This window comes from Numenius arquata, chromosome 4, assembly GCF_964106895.1.
Source record: "Numenius arquata chromosome 4, bNumArq3.hap1.1, whole genome shotgun sequence".
NCBI classification, from domain to species: Eukaryota; Metazoa; Chordata; class Aves; order Charadriiformes; family Scolopacidae; genus Numenius; species Numenius arquata.
Genome location: NC_133579.1, coordinates 39459101 through 39480837, shown reverse-complemented (window position 1 = coordinate 39480837; position 21737 = coordinate 39459101). Strand labels below are relative to the sequence as shown.

The window sequence follows — 21737 nt, the reverse complement described above, 5'->3', positions numbered from 1 at the left end:
TTCTTTCTGATTTTCCTTGGTAATGACTTTGTGAAACTCCTGCCAGTTCACACACAGATGGAGGTTGCCTAACAGCAGGCAGCAGACCAGATACAGCTGGAGTCAGTGCTGTGCCGTTCTCAACCTTACTCCGCTTTCCTCTCCCGAAACAGCACCTCTAATTACAATTTTCTTTTATTTGTTCTTCACGATGTTCACTATTACTTGGGTGCAGACAAAATGTGCTTCTCTCTCCTCCAGTACCTTCTGGGAATTGGTGAGAAAAGAGTAACAGGACGTGGAAGATGCAGCCTTTTGTATCTGCTGCATTTTCCCTTCATTTCTGATTTCTTCATAGGGGTTTAATGTTCCTGATCTGTTTTTAATAACCTTTTTAATAATCTTAATGGAGCAGTACATTAAAACATAAGGAACAGAAGTGTCTTGGCACTGTAAATAGAAGGTGAACAGTGTACAAGTCATATCTGATTACCCAGCAAAGTCACCTGAGAGCTCTGAAATCTGAAGTCCAGATGTGTTTCTATGGCTCCTTGCACCCATTGCTCATGCTGAGCTACTTCATTCCATTTTGTATTGTGAGTTTCCACCTAATACTTCTGCTGTTTATTTTGCCCTATTTTATGGCAACCAGAACAGTTTGAGTTTGGTGGATTTAACTGGGGAGCCTAATGCTAATTTCTTCTCCTGGTAAATATAAAATAGACAAGTCATTTTATACCTCCACATTGCAATCCACAGCCCTACAGTGCTCTCAAGACTTCTCATTCCAGAAAAAGAGCACAAGCTGACTCTGAAGGAAACCTAGTCTCACAGCAATCACTTCCCAGCCTCCACACAAACTGCTTAAGCTGCGATAAAGCCATCGTATTCAGTATTAAATGAAGGGCAATCTTTTATCTTAATACAAACAAGAGAACATAGTGTACAGAGTAACAGAAAAATATACATCTTCAGCCATACAAAACGCACAAAAGCTTTCCTGTTGGAAGAGTACCTTGTAGCTGACAGTCAGTTGTTGGTAGCTTTCTAGATGACCCTGCACTACTGAACAGGGGGAAATGGAGAACTTCTTTCTTCTTCTTTTTTTTTTTTTTTTTCATTTTATAGGAAATAGTTGGTAGTGTTACCTGTATACCATAAACACCCTCCCTGGGGCTGCAGTTCAGCTAGCGCTGGACCACGCACCCCGCCTGATGCCTGAGATAGCTCCACTGAACGTAGAGGCTGCTTGTATGCTGGAGGTGAACGGGACGTATAGCCAGGCATACCCTCCACAGCTTTGCCAGGACACACGTGCTAATTAGTAGAGAGAAAAGATGGGTATAGACACAGCTGTGCCATAAACTATCATTGTTATTATTGTTTAAAGTGATCAATCAATTCATGTCAATCAGGAACGTGGTTTATCTAGCCAGGAAGGAAAAAGTCCTCCCTGGGCGAGCTACGTCCACACTGCTGAGGCCCTGCAACCTTCAATGCTGGGGGGGCAGAAGCTGTCCAAGTGTGGGTGAGCCCTAATGTCTAGGCAACCTGGAGAAGGTAAAACTTCTCACTTAGTTAAAAAAAGTCAGTATCAAGCTAGAAAGTCAGTAGCAAATTACTTTAAACAACTGATTTTTTTCATTAATGGTAATACAGTAAGATTTAGTTGAAGGTTTAGGTCAAGATGACAAACTATAGGGAGTGTTGGGTGCGTATACCTGTATGGTGGGGTGTCTTTCCCCCTTGCAGCTATATATATCTCTGAGTAAAGGTTAAGGTTAGGAATTTAATAAGACAACTGTTATTTTTCTGTGGAGACTAACAGTCCTGGGGTTAGGATGTAATAATCATTCTTCTGCTTTAAAAATGGTTCTTTAACAAATAGCAGTAGCTCATTGCAATTTTCAGTTGTACAAAATGACATATTTTCTGTTACTATCAAAATATTCTGCATAACATTAATTTCTGTGCACTTATTAACATATGTACAGAACAGTGTTTCCCAATAGAAATCAGTATGCTCCTTGCTGATCCTTTTTGCCCTAGATTTACCAAAACCAAACCTGAAATTAATTGTGTTAATAGTATAAAATCTCAGGAGAGATAAAGGATTGAAGGTTTATTTCCCAGCAGCAAATGAATAAAGGAACTCCTTCAAGCTAAAGTCTAGCTGAGACTTAATTTTAACCAACCGTGGTGAATCCAGGCCAGCCAGGAATATCACACATTTTCCCGATGCATTATGTTGAGTACACAGAAGCAGAGGAATGTAAACAGACAGAAGGCACGTGAAAGGCCCCAATCCATTCTCCATCTGACGGAAGTGCGAATTTCATAATTCTGTCATCAAGAGTCTTTTCATCATTTTCTCTCTCTCAAGTTCACGCCTCAGAGTCTCAGCGCTGTGTAATTAATGCACAAACAGCCAATTATGGGAACAACAATAAGTCTCAGATTTCAATTTAAAATAATTAACATTTTCAAAATACCAAAGGAGGGGAAAAAAGGTCAGACTCGATTCAGCAGAAAGGCTGATAACGGATGGCTGATTCAAAAACAAGTACCACTTGATATTTCTGAAGAGCAAACAAGAAAAAGTACATAAAAAGACCCACATGGCAAAACAGTTCATGATTTAATCTCATCCCCGTTAAAGGCTACAGATTTCAAAGGAAGCTGGACCAGGACTCTCAAAATGAAACAGCTACAGAAATGCCATCACAAAAGACTGGTGTTACAGCCGTCTGCTCCTCAGGATGGTTTGATACTGGGGGCCATTTATGCATGCTGAATTTACTACAGTCCTACTTCGTGTGTGAACACATCAGGGTATGGGAAGCAGAGCCTGAAGTCCTTGCCCTCACACAGTGAATCACTCCGGAGCCCACAGGCTCGGCAGCACTGGGAATGCCCTGGATTAGTGCTCCCATTTCTTAATAAATACTATAGGTAAAAAATCCAGTTTACTGTGTTGTTCCAAGAGTTAAGTATCTAATGCTTGTAAAGCATTTCAGAGATTTAAACTGCAGTGCAGAAACCTTGCAGTCCGTTCATGAACAAGCAGGGGTGGAATAACCCAGTTGTGCTCGAGACATCCTACAGAAGCTGAGCTCAGCACTACAGCCTCAGAATTACATTTTCACCAGGATGATAGATTTTTAGATGAGTTAGCATTGTTGAACAAGCGTGCAGGTGCAATTAAACCAACATCTGCAAAAAATAATTAACAAATGAAATTGGGAATTGACCGTGAAGCCAAAAGTAAAAAAGGCTAGTTTATTACGCTGCCAAAGAAATTCTTTTTTCTTCAAGATAAGCCTAGGACATTTTGTGCTCCAGAAGTACTGAGTATATCCACTCCTATATTTGTATTCAGTAAATTATCAGCTCGGGAAATTCAGCTTTGATTAAATTCTGGAATAAGAAGCCAGCATGCAAACCCAGTAGAATGGAACAACACAAAACTGAATGCAGGCTGCCTGTGGAAAGACGGGATGGCTTCTTGTTTCTCTGAGAAACTACAGGAAAGGCCACTGTAGCTTAACATTACTAAAAAACAAAAAAGAGGAAAAAGAAAGAAAACCAGTGCCTGTTTTTCATTTAGAAGAGCAGACATTTCTCAACCTCAGCTTTCCCCCATGGACATTTAATTTGAAAAAAAGCCCCAAATTGCAACAGCAATGATTAAAAGAAAACCTTTGTGGTTCAGACAAAATGACTTGCCTGAGGAAAATCTGCACAACCCTTTCTCTCCAGGCCATTGGCCATAGAAATGGTATGCTGCTGGCTGCAGCAGTTAATTAAGGTAGTTTTTTTTCTCAGAGCAGCTATAAGAGTTATAGATACTTCTTTACATGACCCGCCTGTTTTGAAGCAGGTGTCGAGCAGCAACTGAAAACCTTTTGGTATCGGAGGAATGTAACTTTATGGTAATTATGATAGAAAATGAAGAGAAATCAAGTGGATTCTGTTAATGCAGAGAGCATCATAGTAATGCTGTGAAAGAGCTGCACAGTACCTGTCTGCCAGCGAAATCGGTTTATGCGATGTATATATTGTCTGGACCGTTGGAGTTGGTATAGTCTCTGCCAAAGATCTCAGTACGGGCGATGGAGTTACCGGCGTTATCTTAGGAGATGACTGCACTGCACAGCATTGTAATTTGCTGTCTGTAAATTCTGCCTACAACAAAATGTATACAGACACGGAAAGAAAAAAAGAGTAGATTAGTTTCTACTGCTCTTGCTACCTTTCACTATCCAATTCATTACACTCAGTAACAACAACAAATAATGAGAATTAATGGGAGGCTGTAGCTATAGTTGCTCAGCCCAACCTCCATAGATGCTGAAGAGCCACCCCTTTTGATGGCTATTTCAGAGCTGCACCTGAGGGACAGGCCTGATGGCAACATGCTCTACGTGAGAAGAAACTCCACGTACAGGACTGGCAGCATTCAGATGAAAGACATGATCATTTTGGAGAATGCTGCTTATCATTATTGTGTTGTCCCTAAAGACAATGCAGAATGCTGACCGCATGAGATTACTGGACTATTCTTCAGAAATCCTGTACAATTTGCAGGTGGGTCCTCTGACTACTCTGTGTTTTGAAACAGCCAGGAGCCCGGGTTTGTAGGAGTCCGGGTTTCAAAGTCTCCATCCCTTTCCCACGTCTGTTAGCTGGAACATGCCTCAAGAGAAATATTCTGCAGTGTCTAGTGACAGGCAATGTTAAAGCAATATTGGAAGTGCTGGTTTAAGACAAACAGCAAGCAACCATCTCCCATCTTGCAGGTGAGGCATATCAGCACTGCAGTCTTACAGCAAAGACTGGGAGGGGGAAGATCCCCTAAATAAAACAGCCCTGTCTTGCTTTTTGGCAGGAACTACTTCTCATGCCAAACCACAGTGGCTAGTGCTTGTGGTGCATGTGGTGACCCTGGCCTGGGAAGAGCACAGAGCAACTGCAGTTTGTCAGTGCGTCAGGACCATTAGGATATGGTCCCATTGGTATCATCAGCTGCATTTCTTTCTTGACAACTTTTTCTTCCAAACTTGGTTCAGACTTTAAGGCAGGGAGGAAGAAAAGTCACCATCATAAGGGAGCAGCTATTTGAATAGCAACCTTTTTTTCTTTGTCTTAATTATTTCTCAAATTTTGCAAGCCACACAGGATCAATGTTAAACACAAACAAATCAGTTTAATCAGTGGGACAATTATTTGAGCCCAGGAAAGAACGGCTGGTTTAGGTTTGCTTGCTTATTGTCATTTTATAACGTTTCTGCTCATATTTCAGCTAAACTCATCTGCTCATCTGATTTGCTCCAAAACAACCTCTGAAGCAAAAGGAATTCCATTAATTTCACAAAATTAGTAAAATGGAAAATGTAAAACCAACTAAAGAAACTCTCCCTCCAACCCCGGCCAATTATGTGTGGCTAATATGTGGCTAATATAAATGCGACAAATACTGGCTAATACAACCTGTTCAAACTTCTCTGTCATTCAACTTTCAAAAATCAACCTTAGAATCTGCAGGGATATCAAATTTGGTGTTCCTCATACAGGATCCCTGGCCTCTGAGGACTGCCAAATCTTACTTTATGCCATGAGAAGAGGGCACCACTCTGAGAGGCTGATGTAAATTCTCCCAGCCTTACTGAAATCAGCAGTGCAATGACAAACTACACGTGCCGAAGATTTGCCCCGAGTCCTAAAGCGTGTTTGCTCCAAATAATGTTTTTTATGTTATATATCTGAAGCATCTTTTTATATATATCTGCTGACACAGTATGTTTGAGCCAAATGTTTAACTGTTCTAAAAATATATGATTTCATTAATTTAAATCTATTTGACTCATACCAGCCTGAGAATATGGTCATCAAACCTGCCATTTCTCTACAGAAACTTCTGAAATTCAGAGGGGTTCCTGGCGTGAAGCTTATTTTTAAACATTCCAGGCAACCAAGTTCTCTAATTTTTTCCTCTGATAAAATCAACACAACTGTGTATACACCAGCAAATTAGAAGCCCTACACAAAAGGTAAAGCTTTCCAAATGTCACCATTTATACTTTTTTCCCCTCAATAACATTTTAATGTTTTGTTCCAAGCAAAAAAAAAAAAAAAAACAACAAAAAAACCAAAACCAAAAAAGTGAAGGGGAAGCACAGAAAAGGAAAAGAAAAAACTGAACAAACAAGGAAAAGAATAACTAATGTTACCATCTGGGACTGTGTGTGACTGAAGAATATTCAGAGTTAGATCTGCCTGCACATCCTAACACTGATCTAGACCTTTCCCCTGCAGCTCCCACTGTGGTGTAACTACCCTCAAGCCCTCGGCAGAGCCCGTGGCATCAGGATGAACTCGAGCACTTCTGGGGACAAGCACGTCTCTTTGGGCTGGGACAGAGGACCATGAAACACAGGACCAAAGTGTAATTAACCTTCCTAAATGTTTTTCCATCTTTCTGCAGTCCTCTGGGTAGCTGCTGGTTTATCACAGTACATAACTCGCTAAAAAGAATGTATGGAATCTTATTTTGGGTCCCCCACCATTAGATTTTTATTGTAATGGTGTTTTAAATATTTGTGAACTGGATTCTACCCTCCACCCTGCCCAGGGAAACAGGACTCTATGGGGAGAAAAAGGTATTTCAGAAAGATTAGTTTGAACGTTACTCTGCTTCTTGTCTCCCAACAAAGCATAACAAAAATCCCAACATTTAATGTTTGAACATCTTTTTTTTGCCATAAAACAGTCCTTTTCTGCAAGATGGAAATTTCTGTGGGTAAGTATATCAGGGTAGCTTCTGTTTATATTTTAAAGTTCTATTCCCTCCCAATGATGAAAAATTATTTTATATAGCCCTCCTAAATTTTGCTTTCATTGTAACTGTCACAGTCAGAAGAATAATTTCCTGATAATCATTACTAATTAGTGGGAAAGCTATTCTGGGTGTACCTTTTTGCTTACATAAAGTACTACTATGAAAGACACAAACACTGTAACTCTGGTTTAGCTTTTACCACAATTGTATTATCTGGACTTGGCTGATGTAGTAAAAAGTTGCTGTGATATATTCCTGTGTATTTTCGGATACCTTTAATTAGAGCTCAACTTGGCACTGACACAGTTTGGGGAGCCTAATGAACTTTAGCTTTAAAAAACCTATTTGGAGAAAAACAACATTTAGATCAAATCCCATGATCAGGTCTATTGTGAAAGAAAAGCCTCTTTCTTTAAATCATTAAATGCAGATAGTAACTGCACATGGCCCAACAGTGATTGAAGTTACTTATCTCTGATTATATGCCAGACATAGATTGCTTCTACCAGTAAAAGCTAAGGTTAAAGTCTGAAATGCTTCATTTTGCGAATGTAATTTAAAAACTGGAAGTCAGTCAGTTACTGTGGTTTATAATTATAATCAGAGAGTGTTTCAAATAGTGTAGATAATTTTGTCATACTTATTACATAATGCCTCTAGCCTTAAAGCGGGACTTAAGTTGGACTTATTTTTTAAATTGTCAAACAATTGATTCCTGTTTGTATGTAGTTTACCTTACAAAAACCCTAAATCCCAACTTCTGTGAAAGGTTGACAATAATTAAGTTCAATACTTGATACAAGTTATTAAGTAAACATAGGAGTTTATACAAGGATTCCATTGTAGTCATCAACACACTAACTGTAATTCTTCCTTAAAATTCAGCTGTAAATTCAATGGAAATCAGGCTCCTCTTTGTGATGGCACAGCAGGCTGTTTCAGGCAGGAGGCCATGCAGTTGCTAGACAGAGGACTGTCTTCCCACTCCCTTATTGCTCCTTGGAAAGATGCTACTGACCTTCACAACTGTCCCCTACAGTCCTGAACTGAACAACATTTTGGGACTGACTGCATTAGCAGTGAGCCTTAGCTTCTAATTCTTAGTCCTCTGTCTAGTAAGTAGCAATGTCTGAATGCAGGCAAGTGAATTATTTGTACAATGGGAATATTTAACTGATTAACTGATTAATTTCTACTTGATATTTATCTTTTTTTTTTTTTTTTTTTTTTTTAGGACTGTGCAAAAGTTTCTGACACTTAAAGAAATCGGTTGGAATTGTGTTAAATACACAGTTTTTTAGTTGCACGTTCTACTTACAGAAAACTGTGGTACTGTTGTAAAAGGATCGAAAAAAGGATTAGATGTATCAGCAGGGAATGTCTTTATCTTTAAAAAAGATAAAGAAAAAGATGTTACTTTCAGAGCATAAAAATGCAAAAGAAAAAAAAAGCAGCAAAGCATTGCAACTACAGTGACATATCCAACAAATTAGAGCAGTTTAGCAGAGCTTGGAACAGACCAAAAAAGACCCCTCCAAAAATGCATACAGAAACCTGATGGTGAATAGTCAAAGCATAAATATGAAAACCTGATAAATTAATTTTACCATGTAATTAAAATTGTTGTGCAAATATGGAACAGTTTGCATACAATGTGTCCTCCAATTCTGTCAACAGCCATTGGATCATTACTTGCTTTTTTCAGCCAGCACTACATTTAAAAATATGTTATACAAAATGCAGAAGCAAATTCTGCAGTGCAGGAACTTTGGCTAAAGAACTTGCACTTTACATATTTTAGACTTCTACATTTTCAGTTACACAGTTGCTGCCAAAGAGAAACAATCACGTAAAGTGGGATTGAAAGAAAACCATATATATAAAAAAGCACCAGGGACAACTGTGTGTTTCAGGCAGCTACAAGGCCCTGTGTCGCGAGGAGGGCTGTGGGTAAAGGATGACCTGAGGAGGTTTATTTGAAAGGCGCCTGGAGATCAAGAGGTAAGAGACCAACACGTTCATGTGCTGAGAGCCTGAGAGATCCCAGGACACAGTCCATGAGCTTATGGTCATTGGTGTAATCAGGCCCTGCTGGAAATCACATCTGCCCTTAAAATAATTTCAAACATTAATTGAAATTAGAGAAATATTAAAAGCAGCAACAATCTCTGTCCTGCTTCGTTGTGAGTGCTGTTTCTCATGATTTTCCTCTTTAGAATGCAGACATTATTCATTCATAAAAAGAGAGGACAAAGTGTCAAATAAAGGTATCAAATTTCAACTGCACTTCATGGTTTCCATTTGGAAAAACACATTTTTCACTCCACAGATGTATTTTTTTTTCACTTTATTATAGAAACTGCTGTGCATTTGTTTCTTATGCATGTCTTCAAGCATAATTCACTAACTATGGCTATATAACTGCTGTTTAATAATAAGGAAAGGTACCCCAAGGGCCCCAAGCCCTTATAGGCCAAAGCAAAACCTGAAATTATGACGTCAAATATGATTAAGTAAATTTATAGTGTTTATTTAGTAAATAAAATAACAGAAACATGTTGGCTTATAAGGATGCCAAGGGAAATTAACAGCCATCTGTGGGCCCGCTTCTGCAAACATGTGGAATTAATCTTGGCATTAATTGTCAGGCTTATTACACACGAGGGCTACGGATGGAAAAGATACAGTTAAGCATGTAAATACCTTTTTAACAGAATAAAGGTGTTTATAATTGAATTACACAGGTGCAAATGGACAAACAGCTGTGCAATGGAGAAATTCTTTTAAATCATAATTTTCTAGGCAAACATATTAAAGAAAGTTTCACACTCCTTGTATAGTCCTATATTCATGTCTGTTAGCAAAGTGTATATATACTACATTGCTGATTGAACCTACTCATTGGATCGAAGCAATAGCTCCTTGCAAGTTTGTTATGTTACATCATACCCAGAGCCGAGTCTGTCAGCACAAAACATGGGCAGCTGTAGCATCTCTTACCCTTCTGAGACACAGCAAACACCCATGAGCCCCAGCTCTCATTCTGAGGTTATGAAGGGTTTACAATATGATGTTACAGTACAAAATACAAGTGCATTCCATTACAAACACAATCTCTGAGCCAAAGGCAAAGAGGGATGGGAAGTTGGTCACCCATATGCAGTATGATTTTGGTGCTCTACAGACAAAATCTCTCTAATTTTGCAGGTTGATCTCATTAAGGAAACAAAGCGTAGTTACTGAATACTGGAAAGAAAAATGGCGCAGAACAATATTCAAGAGTCCACTGGGATTTGGGACCAGAGGCACGTAAGAGGAGTCAGCCCTGTTTGCACGCTGCAGCACACAGCCTTGCAGAATAATCTCTTGAAAAATCAGTACTGTAATCTGTGGATGTGCCTGAGGCCACATATCAAAACATGGCAAAAAACGGTTAATCTGGTTTAGTTATCGCCATGAGTTCCTCTCTCAGGTAGTTGTGCTTATTTAACCTCAGGAATAAGACAATCTTGACAAATGAAAGCCTCTATAGGTTCTAAACCCACCAATTTCTGTCATTTTAAAGAAACTGAAAACAGGAATTAAGGAACAGAGGGAAAACATACCTGTGTTCAATTTAAGAGTGACAAACGACAATTATCCTGCCCAGCTCTTAGGATTTACTCTTATTTCTCTTGGGTTTTTTTCCTTCTGAAAAGAGACCACTCAAATGGCACAACAGAGTTTGTTGGTTTGACCCCGGCCTTGATACCAGCACTGCTGCCAGCTCCCACATGCCATGCAAAAACAACACTGTTGTCTCCTCAGCACTGGCGAGAGGTTCTTATCTAATCATGGCCTGGCTCTTTTGAGTAAGAAGTAGGTATAATGTCCTCCATCCACACAATAGCAGAAAAATTCCATATGTTCGAGAAGACTTTTCAGACTGAGAATTCGTAGGGTGGAGACATAGTAGTGTGGAAAGCATCAGTTGAGCAACTGGCTTATGCGAACTGCATTTGGAAATTTTAAAGGCCTTTTCACCCAGGAATATACTTTGACCAGCCTGCCCCGCATGCCCACCATGGGCATCCACCATCAGCAGTGTGCTGATGACAGCAGCAGTTGCCAGCACCTGGGAGGAAGAAGAAAAAGCCATGATTCCCACCCCACCAGTAAAGCAGTGTCATGTGTGAGTCCCTTCCTGACCCTTGTCTTGAGATCGAGTTTATTGCACGGAGTCAAAACTCTCATAGTAGCTCAGAAAGCAAAACAATTCCCTGAACAGAACAGGAGGTGAAGACCTAAATGTTACACAATCCCCACACAGTCTATAGCCTCTCTCCCTGTCTCAGGAGGAAGGCACACCATACCTTTAAAGGTCCCCTGACTCACGTGGTGGCAGCCCCTAAACTTTTTCTGGGTGCTTTCTTCTCCCTTCTGCAGCAGCATCTGTTGAAAGATGCCACCTGGGGACTGAGAAAGAAAGAAGAGCAGAGCCATCTCCACTGCCTACTGCAAACCTGCAGTTCCTCCAGCCTCTGGAGACCTTCAGCAGCTTCCAGGCTTCACCTGGGATTGCAGACATGGGGGGAAAAGGGAGAGGGAAGAGGACGTGGGCAGCTCTGTGTGCCGGACAGTCTCATGAAGCTGAATTGTAGCTGCTAGTGCGTGGATTGCCTATAGACAAGCTGCTGAGGTATTCTGCCTACTTTGGTATAAGACAAAACAAGAGAAATAACAGTTTTGAAGTTTATAACTGAGCACAAAAATTCCTGTGTGGCAGGTGGAGCAGCAATCATGTCCACTTTGCAGGTCTGCTCAGATGAGCACGTTCTGGCACAGTCAGCTCTTCCACAGGAGCAAAAGGAACTAACTGGTGTCACAGGGGCTACAGAAATATCATGAGCAACAAGAGGTCAGAGCTGTGCTCTCAATAACAGCATAGACAGACTTTTAAGTGAAAAACTTGATTTCAAGCACACCTGCTCTCTCTGCAGGAGTAAAAACAGTCTTGCAGCCAAAGTCACAGCCATAAAACAACCTTTAAAGCAGGTCCCATAAGTAACTGTCAAATCACAGGGGCATGGCATGAAAGGGGAGTGAAGGCATTCTGTGTTCCAGAGGCATCTTGCATGCTGAGGGCCTGTTTCACAACCTCAAATGCCCCTTGCTTGAAAGGTCAGGGTGCATTACCGTAGCAGAACTACTTTAGACAAGTATCTCCTTGTCTAGAATATTTAGCCTGGCAAGTTGACAGTTTACCGAGCTTAAAAGAACAGTTGACTTAACAAAAATAAAGGAAAAAGAAAAGAATAATACAAAAAGGATAAGCACAGTCTCAGGAAATGCCCAGTGGCTGAGAAATCTTTAAGGAGAAAAATCTGAAAATCAGTCAATATAACAACCACATTGATTTTGTGGGAAAATGAGAGAAATTTTATTCTTCTGTGGATAATTTTCTGCTAGCACTCAAAGATTCTTCTTGCATTATTAACTGTCCATTGGGATGACATATTTTGGAGGTATCTTTGCCACAACCAGAAAGGATTAACAGCACTAATTTTCCTTGATATTTAAACTGCAAGGAAGAATGAAGGAGGGTGAAGGAAGAAAAGGGACAACAGGACAAGAACCTTCCCCTTTTCTTTGCATTTGTGCAAAGAGTTCTGGACAGAATTTAAAATCTCAGTAAAAACAACTGTACTTTCCTGAAACACCTTTTAGATGGGTTAGGAGAAAAAAACTGTAACATTCTTATAAAAGCAAATGGAAGTGGAAGGAGATAGAGTATTCCCACCTGAAATGAAAACAGCAGGAGACTTGTGGAAAATGATTCAGCAGTTGGAATGTGTTAATTGATATAAAATTAGCTAATTTTGGTATTTCTGTCAGAGGGGAATACTACAAATGTCCTTGCTGTGACAAAAAGATACCACTCTGGGGAGAAGTGGGCTTAATTTGGATACGTTCTCTTACATTTAGGGTAGTCAGTATATTCACTGCCTGCCACAACTTACTTTCCTTCTACAATAGTCTGGTAACATCTTTTGCTGTTGACACCTTGCATGATTCCCATTCCCTGCTCCTTGACTTGAGGCCTTTATAATATGCTGGAGAAAATGTACGGTCTCAGTGGGTTTGCACTGTCACTTTGTATACTGGCCAGATGGAAAACAAACTTTAGGCCAAACACTTCACTAGATTCTTTTGCATCGCAGCAGAAGCAAGGCTGCTAACACCAGAAGTGCTGTCATAAACACAGCTCTCAATATACACATGTAGCCAGAGGAATATTCTATGGTGTTTTATTTCAAAATACATGCTCTAAGTCGAATACCTTCATAGCCATACAGCACAGAGACTTATTTCTACTCATCAAATTAGAAAAGATCAGCAGCTGAAACTACTGGAGTACATTGCATTAGTATTTCACAGTCCTGATGTGTGATATGACTTTAAAAACACCAGTCAAACCATTAGGTCTGGTTTTCAAAACTAGTATTATGATTCTGGACTCTGCAATTATTCAGTAAAGGTCCTTGTCTGCTGTCAAACCTTTTCAGTGGCTGAAATGAATAACGAGGTTGAAAATGTAAAACCAAAGAGTTTCTGGCATTTTCCACCATGCAATACACCCATGGCCAAACAAATTCTTTTGAGTGGGAGCAGTTCCTGGCTCTAATGATCAATCACTCAGGTAATGTCATCCCCAGTTCACCCCCTTCGCATGTGGCAACAAAACCGGTGTGATAGTTAGGCAGGAGTACTCACTGCCTGGATGCACAGAGCAAAAATCAGACCAAACCAGTGCAGTGCAGTCCAATAAACTTGTAACAGGATGGAAATGTAAATCAGCAATTGGCCAACCAGTCTTGGAAAAGGCTGTGTGAAATAAATGCCTTGATGAACCACACAGTGCAAATCCCACGTGCATTGCATCACAGGCCACCTTCTTTTCACAGGATGCAGGATTTTTTCCACTTGTTGAAATGATATCCAGGCATCAGTGTCAGCAGACATATTTCATTCACACACACTGAAGAGGGGCAGTTTTGCAGAAATGTACCACTGAAAACACCCTAAGGCACCAATTGTGAAATTTCTGAAGAGGATGGGTTTCTGTGCAAGCCGCCAAGCCAGGGAAACACTACATGTTCAGAACCTCCCTGCCTACTGTTGCTCCCTCTGGGGAGTTAACACTGTGAAATCTTCCTCCTAGCTCCATCTGGTCTTCAGGTCTCCCTTGCTCACCATGCAAATAACTGGCAGACTGGAGTTCATAGAAATGCTTCAACCAACCTTCATTGACCCCTAAGAACCAACGTAAGTGAATCCAACTGTTTGACTCATCTGACTTATCTGCTTGGTGCAATTTTCCACAGGACCGCAGTATAGAGTCCCCCTCCCCACAGGTACCACTTAACTCCTTTTGGTAAACTGAGAAAGCTCCACCTTGAAGGTCATGTTCATTTCATGGTATCCTTGCTGAGCCAAGTTCTCTTGGGGTCCCCTCAAATGGTGAATTTGACATTCCTCTGCTCACTGATGTATGCCAGCCCTTCTCCGGTCCTTGCTGCAGGCTGAGTCCACCTGTCTTGAAACATGCCCTGGTAGCATACACCACATTCTTGATGTTTCACTGGGTGCTTGTACAACCGGACTAATACTTTCCTCTCTATCAGATACTTTCCTCCCTCTTAGAGTCACTTTGCACAACCCTTCCATGAGGTGCTGACAGGAGGTGGCTGTGTGGCTCCTTGGCTGTGTTCCAGTGACTTCTGGCTCCCAAATGGATGCTTAAGGGAGTTCATGGAAGTGATGTACAAGGTTCAGCCTCTGCTGAAGCCTGGCTTTGCTGTACCTATAGTGTTTCACAGATACTTAATGCATAGTAGTTTGTGGCTACAGTATAAGCTGTACACTATTTACAAGCAGGTGTACCTAAAACACAGTAGTTAAGATGCACCGGACAAAATCCTGAATCCTCATGCCAGCTTTTGTACTAATTTGCAAGGGTAGCCCTGGAAATTGTGTTGGTGCTAGTATTCCTGTTATGCTGCCTTTAAAGATGGAGTACTCTGTTTGTCTTCACTCTAAGGATTGACATTATGGGTTGCTAGCAAGGGGATTTCGGAGGTATTGAGAGGGAACAGAGGACAATGGTAGTAATGTTATTAAGTCAGCCCAGCATCTCTACAACACATTGGCAGGGAATGGATGTCCTTGATCATTTTTACAATGTAGCTTTGCCTTGAGACTATTTTTGAGAAGACATTCTTCAAAAGAATACAGAATAATGACAATTCAGACGTGACAAAAGCAAGACAGAGTCCATGCTCTCACAGTCTTCACGATTTTCAGTACTCTTGCTGATGCTGTGAAGGCAAGCAAGCCTAAGCAGAACATAATCTTAGCACAGGCTGTCAGCGCAGTCACCATCCCCTGAGGAAAACGTGGCAAGGCAAAATGATGTCACAGTCTTGGTGCATTGGCTAAAATGCAGACTAAAGATTGCAGCATTTCCTTGGTCTTTGTTTAAAACACAGAAATGAAGCAAACAAAAAGCAGGTATACTTGCTGGATATGGTTGCTCTCCAACGCTGCTGCAGAATAAGTCAGTTGCATTGCTAGGACAGCTAATGCAAAGTTACCTTTTTGCCCCTTGGTCTTTACCATCAATGATGATCCCATACCAGGTGCCTAGGTCATGTGCACAGCCAACAAAATTATGTGTCATCTTCTGCAGATGAAGGCTGTTGTCATAGAAGAAAGTCACTAAAGATGGATAACATGAAGAGGAGGAAATAAATACTGTGATATCTGCCAGCTGAGAGTCCCCCAGGTAAGAGTCCCCAGTTTGACTGCCAGCAAGCGGAGTGTACATGCATTTTGTGCCAGATGGAAACTCACCACTAGCCACACCTGATTATTTCTAAGCATAGACACTGACAGCTCATCATCCGATAACTGTTGGTTCACCGTGCCTCATTAACATGGAAACTTCAAACCCAGGGACATTTCAACAAAGGCTGACTAATAACAACATAACATACCTGCACTTTTTCAAAAGCATCAGGATTGCATTCCTCTATTGAAAAGTTATGATAGATTGACGCAAACAGTGCGCTGCCTGACCCTTGTCCAACACAAACAAATAGTCTGACTTTGTACTGTAATCAATCTCTACTTGTGTAAGAGCAAAACCTGGCTGAAAGTCTTTAAGTATCCAGAAACTCAACCAACCACGGTCTCCTTGAATGTCAGGGTAGTAAGAAATATTTTGCATTAATTCTCTGTCCTATTTTTCTGGGCTATTGAGCTCTGCCAAAATCCCCAGGAGTTTATACAGTTCATTATTCTAAAGGAAAAGAATAGCACAGGTAGATTAAAGTCAGTGGAGCTATGGGAAAAGTGTTAAAATGACAAACTGGTGCACTACTTCAATCTATGTATCCAGAAGGACACTTGAGCGTATTTTCAACTTCAGCACGTGACTAGTCCCAGTGACTACTGCAGCCTTAATCTCTGCACGTGCCTACAAGTTTTGGTGACCTCTCATGCATTAAGATTTACTCAGATACACGTAGGACTGCTGACTGCTGTGATGTGCTGCAGTTTGCAAGTCTCACTACTCTAAAAATCTGGTCTGAGTTAGGCTTCTACATGACAATAACCCATTTCCATCATAAAACGCCACCCTGTCCAACACGCATCATGGAAACAGACCACTGCTTTTTTAAATGTAGTGGATGCAAAACTATTTGATCCTATCAATAAGATCAATTTGAATAGAAGCTAAAAGTGTATAAGGAACAATGTTTTGCTTGGTTTAAGATTCATGCATGAACAATTCCAATCCCATATCTAATAAATATCTTGTGATAAATGTTACATATATAAAAACTCGTTTATTCACAAACTCACGCCTTTGGCTATGGAATCATTCATATTTCCAGCTACCAAGCTTTGAAAAACACAAAGATTCTGTCTTGACTGCAAGCAAAATCTTGTTGTGTTCAAACACAACAGCTCATTAGGCATATACATTTACAGATTCAAACACTTGCATTGCAATACTTTGCCAGTTCAGTGACGTGAAACACACCAGATGCCTCTGTGCCTGTCAAGTCCCTCATTAATGTGATCCAGCAACAAAGTAAATGTATTGTTCACTTTCTCAGCTTATTTCCCTCGTTTCAAGAACAAATTGGGATGCTACCTTAAGAGCCAGTCTCCCAGTCTGAGACACTGTACTCAGGCACGTTCCATAGCTAAAGAGATTAGTCCCAGCCAAGGGATAATCCCAATTGATTAGGGCTATTAGCACATAGCTCACTCTTGCCCATCCTTAATTACAGCAGAAATTTCTCCTTTGGACTGAAAGGAAAAGTACAGAACTCTTTTGCTTGGCCCAGGAATGACAGCAGTTGAATGACAGAAGGCTGCTCAATCATTTGAGCAGAGCTCTGCCTCCCCATAATTTGTTTATTGGGCAAAGGATCCAGGGGATCCATTATTGGAGACATCTCTGTGAAAGAAACTGAAGAAGATTATACTGCTGAAAGGGAAATGGGAGAGAAGCCAGACAGTGACAGTTCTCTTCCCTGGAGGTCTGCCTGTGGCTCTTCTGCAGGGGAAGAAATACACTGTGAATAAAATGTCACAGGGAGATCCTGGTCCCCAGTCTGTGACTTCCTGCCCATCCCAGCAGGAGCTTTCAGGGGAGCCAAACTGAGAACTGGGGATTTCCTGTGAGGCACATTTCCAGCACCACTGCCTTCAAGGCCCCTTCCCAGCACCATGTGGTAATGGAGGAGGCCAAAACACACTGTTGTCTGGCAACCTCTGCTGATGTTATGGTCCCTGGGAAGATTATAGTTAACTAATTCAATTCAGAAAAACCTTGAAGCCTTTCTAAATTTTAAGTGGGGTGGAAGCTGGTCTTGTCAACCTTGCAACTGGGGAACAATGAGGGGGGGCTTACAGCAATGGCTTTAACTTTGTCCCCAGGAGCCCTGGAATAGCTGACGGCTAATACCTGGCGTACTCTGTTTTCTTGGGCATGTTGTTTTGATTTGTTTTTGTTTGGGGTTTTGGTTGGATTTTTTTTTTTTCTTTTGTAATCCTGTGCCTGCTGCTTTTAGAGTGTGCTTTCTGTGAGCTTTGGAACTAACTGATCTTGGTGCAGTAATATGCCCACTTTAGCCACACTGTTGATGTGAAGAAAAAGCCTTTACCCACACTGCCTCAGTGCCCCTGTTCTTGGTTAAGGAGAAAGTACAGTCTCTTCAACTCCTTTTTCCAGAACGCTAGCAGCAAGACAGGAGGGATCTGAAAGACAAAATTCCTTTAGCGGCACATACAAACATGAGCTCTCAGCTGACCCACAGACATTTTGAAGAGAATAAGCTTTGTCTGCAGTCTGGGCAGCTCAGCCACTGATGCAAGCACACGGGCTCTATCTGGATGGGAGCACTTGAGCTTCATGGTTATTGATTTTGACAGTTTGCTCAACTTGGATGCAGCATGAGATGAGTGCCAAATTGTGCACAAATTCAGGTGGTCAGAAGCCCACTGTACTTGGCACATGATTTCCCATCTCTAGCACTGCCAACAGGGCTGTCAGCAGAGCAGAGAACACAAGAGCTTGGTGTGTGTGCCAGATGGCACAGGTTGCTCCTTCATAAAAATCCATCTTGGTAATATGTGGCATTTTCCCCAAAGTGGCCAGGGGATGTTCCACAGCATCAGAGCACTTGCAAGACTTTAGCCAAATTTTTGGCAGAGGAACAATAAGTGACATTAACTTGCTAAACAAGTTTTGTGAAGGTTCACTTTCCTGACCTCACTGGCTGTTCCTCCAAGAGGTGGGGTTAGGTCTTGGGTTGCTGAACATGAGATGAATGTCATGCCATAAAGCAAGCAATAAATCCACAGTTCTTCCATAGCGATGGTTTTGTGGCCACGTTCCAAGGAATAACTAAGGAGTATGCAAGAACAGTTTTCTAGTCAGCAGGATTAAACTGGATGTTCAGGACATCTACTTCTGTAGAAAATTTCTTCCTCAGCCCAAAAGTTTATTATTTTGTTTTTCAGAGGATGATACAAGAGGTAATGAACAGAAAAGGACCCTTTCTAATGAGTTCAGTGGTTTTTAATCCAGTTACCGTAATAGCTGATTAGCTGGAATTAAGCAACTCCTGTTTTCTTCCTTCCACAATTAAGTTACAATTTTCCTCTATGATCTACAATATTTGGGACAAGGCTCAGAAACTCGGGAATTACTATGCACATGCTGAGATTTATGCAAACTTCAATTTATCAGTACAACATATTGGTTATTTCTACTGTTGCCACTCAGAAGAGCTATAAGGCTTGTCCTAGGCTCTGTACAAAGTCAAAGCAAATGATCTGTCCTGATGTAAATCTCACAAGCCGATGACTGGGTCTCTGTGTTGTTTTTGCTTGCTAGTAGACAGGCTACAACAAATTACATGGATAATATATCCTGGTAGGGGATTTCCCCACTGTTGTGAATAACAGCAAAGAGCAGTGGACAACTCAGGAGACAGGCCACAAGAGAAAATTGATGGTGACATAGGTACTGCTGGTGGTTCATCAGAAGAGATGCTATTGGAAATGCTTAGGAATTCTCATCAGAAAATGCCTATTTATTCAAACTTAATGTGTTACAAAAGAATCGGTGTGGTACAAAAGATTATCTCAGCATTTTGTCAGAGGAGGTTTTAGTGTCTAATTTAAAAATGACATTTTGATTGGAAACATGACTACATTAAAATTAATTAACAAACATTATTTGAAACTGAAACACTTCACAAATGCTACAATGAAAACATTTCAATTTGGCCTGATACTTCTCTCTACCCTTTTTACCATTCTCTGGAATTTGATACAGGATGTTTTCCAAAATACAGGCTTTCGAAAGAAAACGTAGAGAACTAGAGTTTACTTTAATCAAGAAAAAAAAAGAAGAAATAAAAAAAAAAATATTTCCTATCAGTTCTGATTATTCAATTCAGTGATTGAGTGGCAAATAAAAAGAAAGTTTACTTGCTCTTTTTGCTGGTTTTACAAGCCGAGTCACCCAGCCAGTCAAAAAACCGCTCAGAAAGCAGATGTTTTCATTTTCTTTTGGAGCTTGGAGGCATTCAATTGAAATTCCACAGAACAGTCAAGCAGTTAGCATCACACTTGCTATCACACTGGAAAAATGTGAATTAGATTTACACACATATCAATTCATTAGTGGGTTGGAAAGAAAACAAATACACAATAGTTACTCACTGGAGTCTAAATGCAATTGTCACTAATCAGTGAGGAAGAAAGATTATGAACTTCACAGCTGCTGAGACAAAAGGAATTATGTACTTCTCAGGCCAAAGGAAAGGTGATTAATATGCCTTTATCAAAAGACTTTGAGACATAATAGTTTCATCACTGTACTTGTCTCATTGAGAGCAAACATAAAAAGATATACCTAGTTTCAAGTAGGCTTTTGCACAGAAGCTGAACACTTTTCTATTACATGGATTACCATAAAGTGGAAAAGAAGGAGACTCAGTCAGTAATATCTAAAAGTTGATGCTCTGTGTCTGAAAAGCCCTGTCTATCTGTTGTTCCCTATTATTCTTCTTAGACAGACGTTACATCTGCTTACTGCTTCTCAGGACATGAAACACATTTACTTGAAAAGTAAAGCAATAATCTGAAACAACAACAAAAAAAGATATTGAGCAGAAGTATGACTGAACATATCAGACCTGATTTACAACAATATGCAGGTTCTAAAAGATTTGCCTTCTCAGCTTGCAGCAGAAGGTAATGTTAGCAATTTAAAATCTGTTTGCTTGCATTTGCTTGATCCCCCTCACTTATTCTGATGTTGATTTCAAGCAAAAGAGAAAGCTGGTAAATTGTGGAATGATCACATTTTTGATGGTGAGGTAGGAGAAAGGGATTGCAGGTAGTGTTTTCTTTCTTCTTCTTTTTTTTTTTTTTTTTTTTTTTTTTGTAAAGCTACAATAATGTTTATGATCCTCAAGTTTTCTGACTTTACTAACCACTGCTGAAGTGGTGGCAATCTGTATGACTTCAGAGATGCTTAGAAAAGCCTTGGACTAAAAATGGTTATTGCACTAATTGCACAAAAAGAGAAGCATACGGACAGTCTTGCCCTGCCCTGTCTATGGTATTTGGCAGTTACAGATGCTCTGCATTGTTAGGGAGCAGTCTCCCTAGGATCTTGCCTGTTAGTGCACCCCAAGTCACTGTTACTGCAGTCAAACACTTCCTAGAGTCCCTCTCATAAATTGATCAAACTCCATTTTAAAGTTAGTTCAACAGCCACGGTAGTCCCATTTGGAGTACTACTCCAGAAACTACACTGCTTGCAAATGCACTTTATCACCCCCACAGTCCTCCGGAGAAGCATCTGTGAAACCACAGACTTTCACAAGTGATTTGACCTGAAGCTAAATCATTTTGATTGTGGGGTTGGTGTTCAGCTGGATCAATGAGCTGATCGAGCTCCTGTCACAAGGAATCGGGGACAGATGAAACCACCCAGCACCCACCTACAGCAAGACGTGTATGTACAGCTGTGACAGCACAACCTCAATCCTCCGGCTTTATAGGTGAGTCTGTAAACTGCCATCAAACCACCAACTGCATAGGCACAGCAAACATCCCGCCACAGGGCAACAATCTTGTAGACTGTAGTTACAGGGCACTAGCGATTCTCTAAGCTATTTTCCTGACTGTATCTCCCTGCAGGCACATGGGTGGTAGAAGACCCATCAATCTTCTGGTGTAAATGTCTTCTCAAATGAGCTCCCAGTATGTGGCAGGCCTGCTATGGAGTCCACCCAAAGTTTTAAGCTCCAGGACCAGCTTTGCTTGCATGATCTGGCAGAAGAGA

The 21737-nt window shown here is 40.7% G+C and overlaps 1 protein-coding gene across 1 annotated transcript in view; it reads right to left on the bottom strand.

Annotated features, from left to right (window-relative positions):
- Positions 1–1103: 1103 nt before the first annotated feature.
- Positions 1104–21737, bottom strand: part of EPB41L4B (erythrocyte membrane protein band 4.1 like 4B) — a 174092-nt gene continuing 153458 nt past the window's right edge. Inside the window, exons 23-25 of the mRNA XM_074146174.1 lie at positions 8136–8204; positions 4001–4164; positions 1104–2384 (exon numbers count right to left, since the gene is read on the bottom strand). Coding sequence (XP_074002275.1) covers positions 2315–2384; positions 4001–4164; positions 8136–8204 — 303 coding nt within the window. The 3' untranslated portion in view covers positions 1104–2314. The remainder of the gene's footprint in view (positions 2385–4000; positions 4165–8135; positions 8205–21737) is intronic.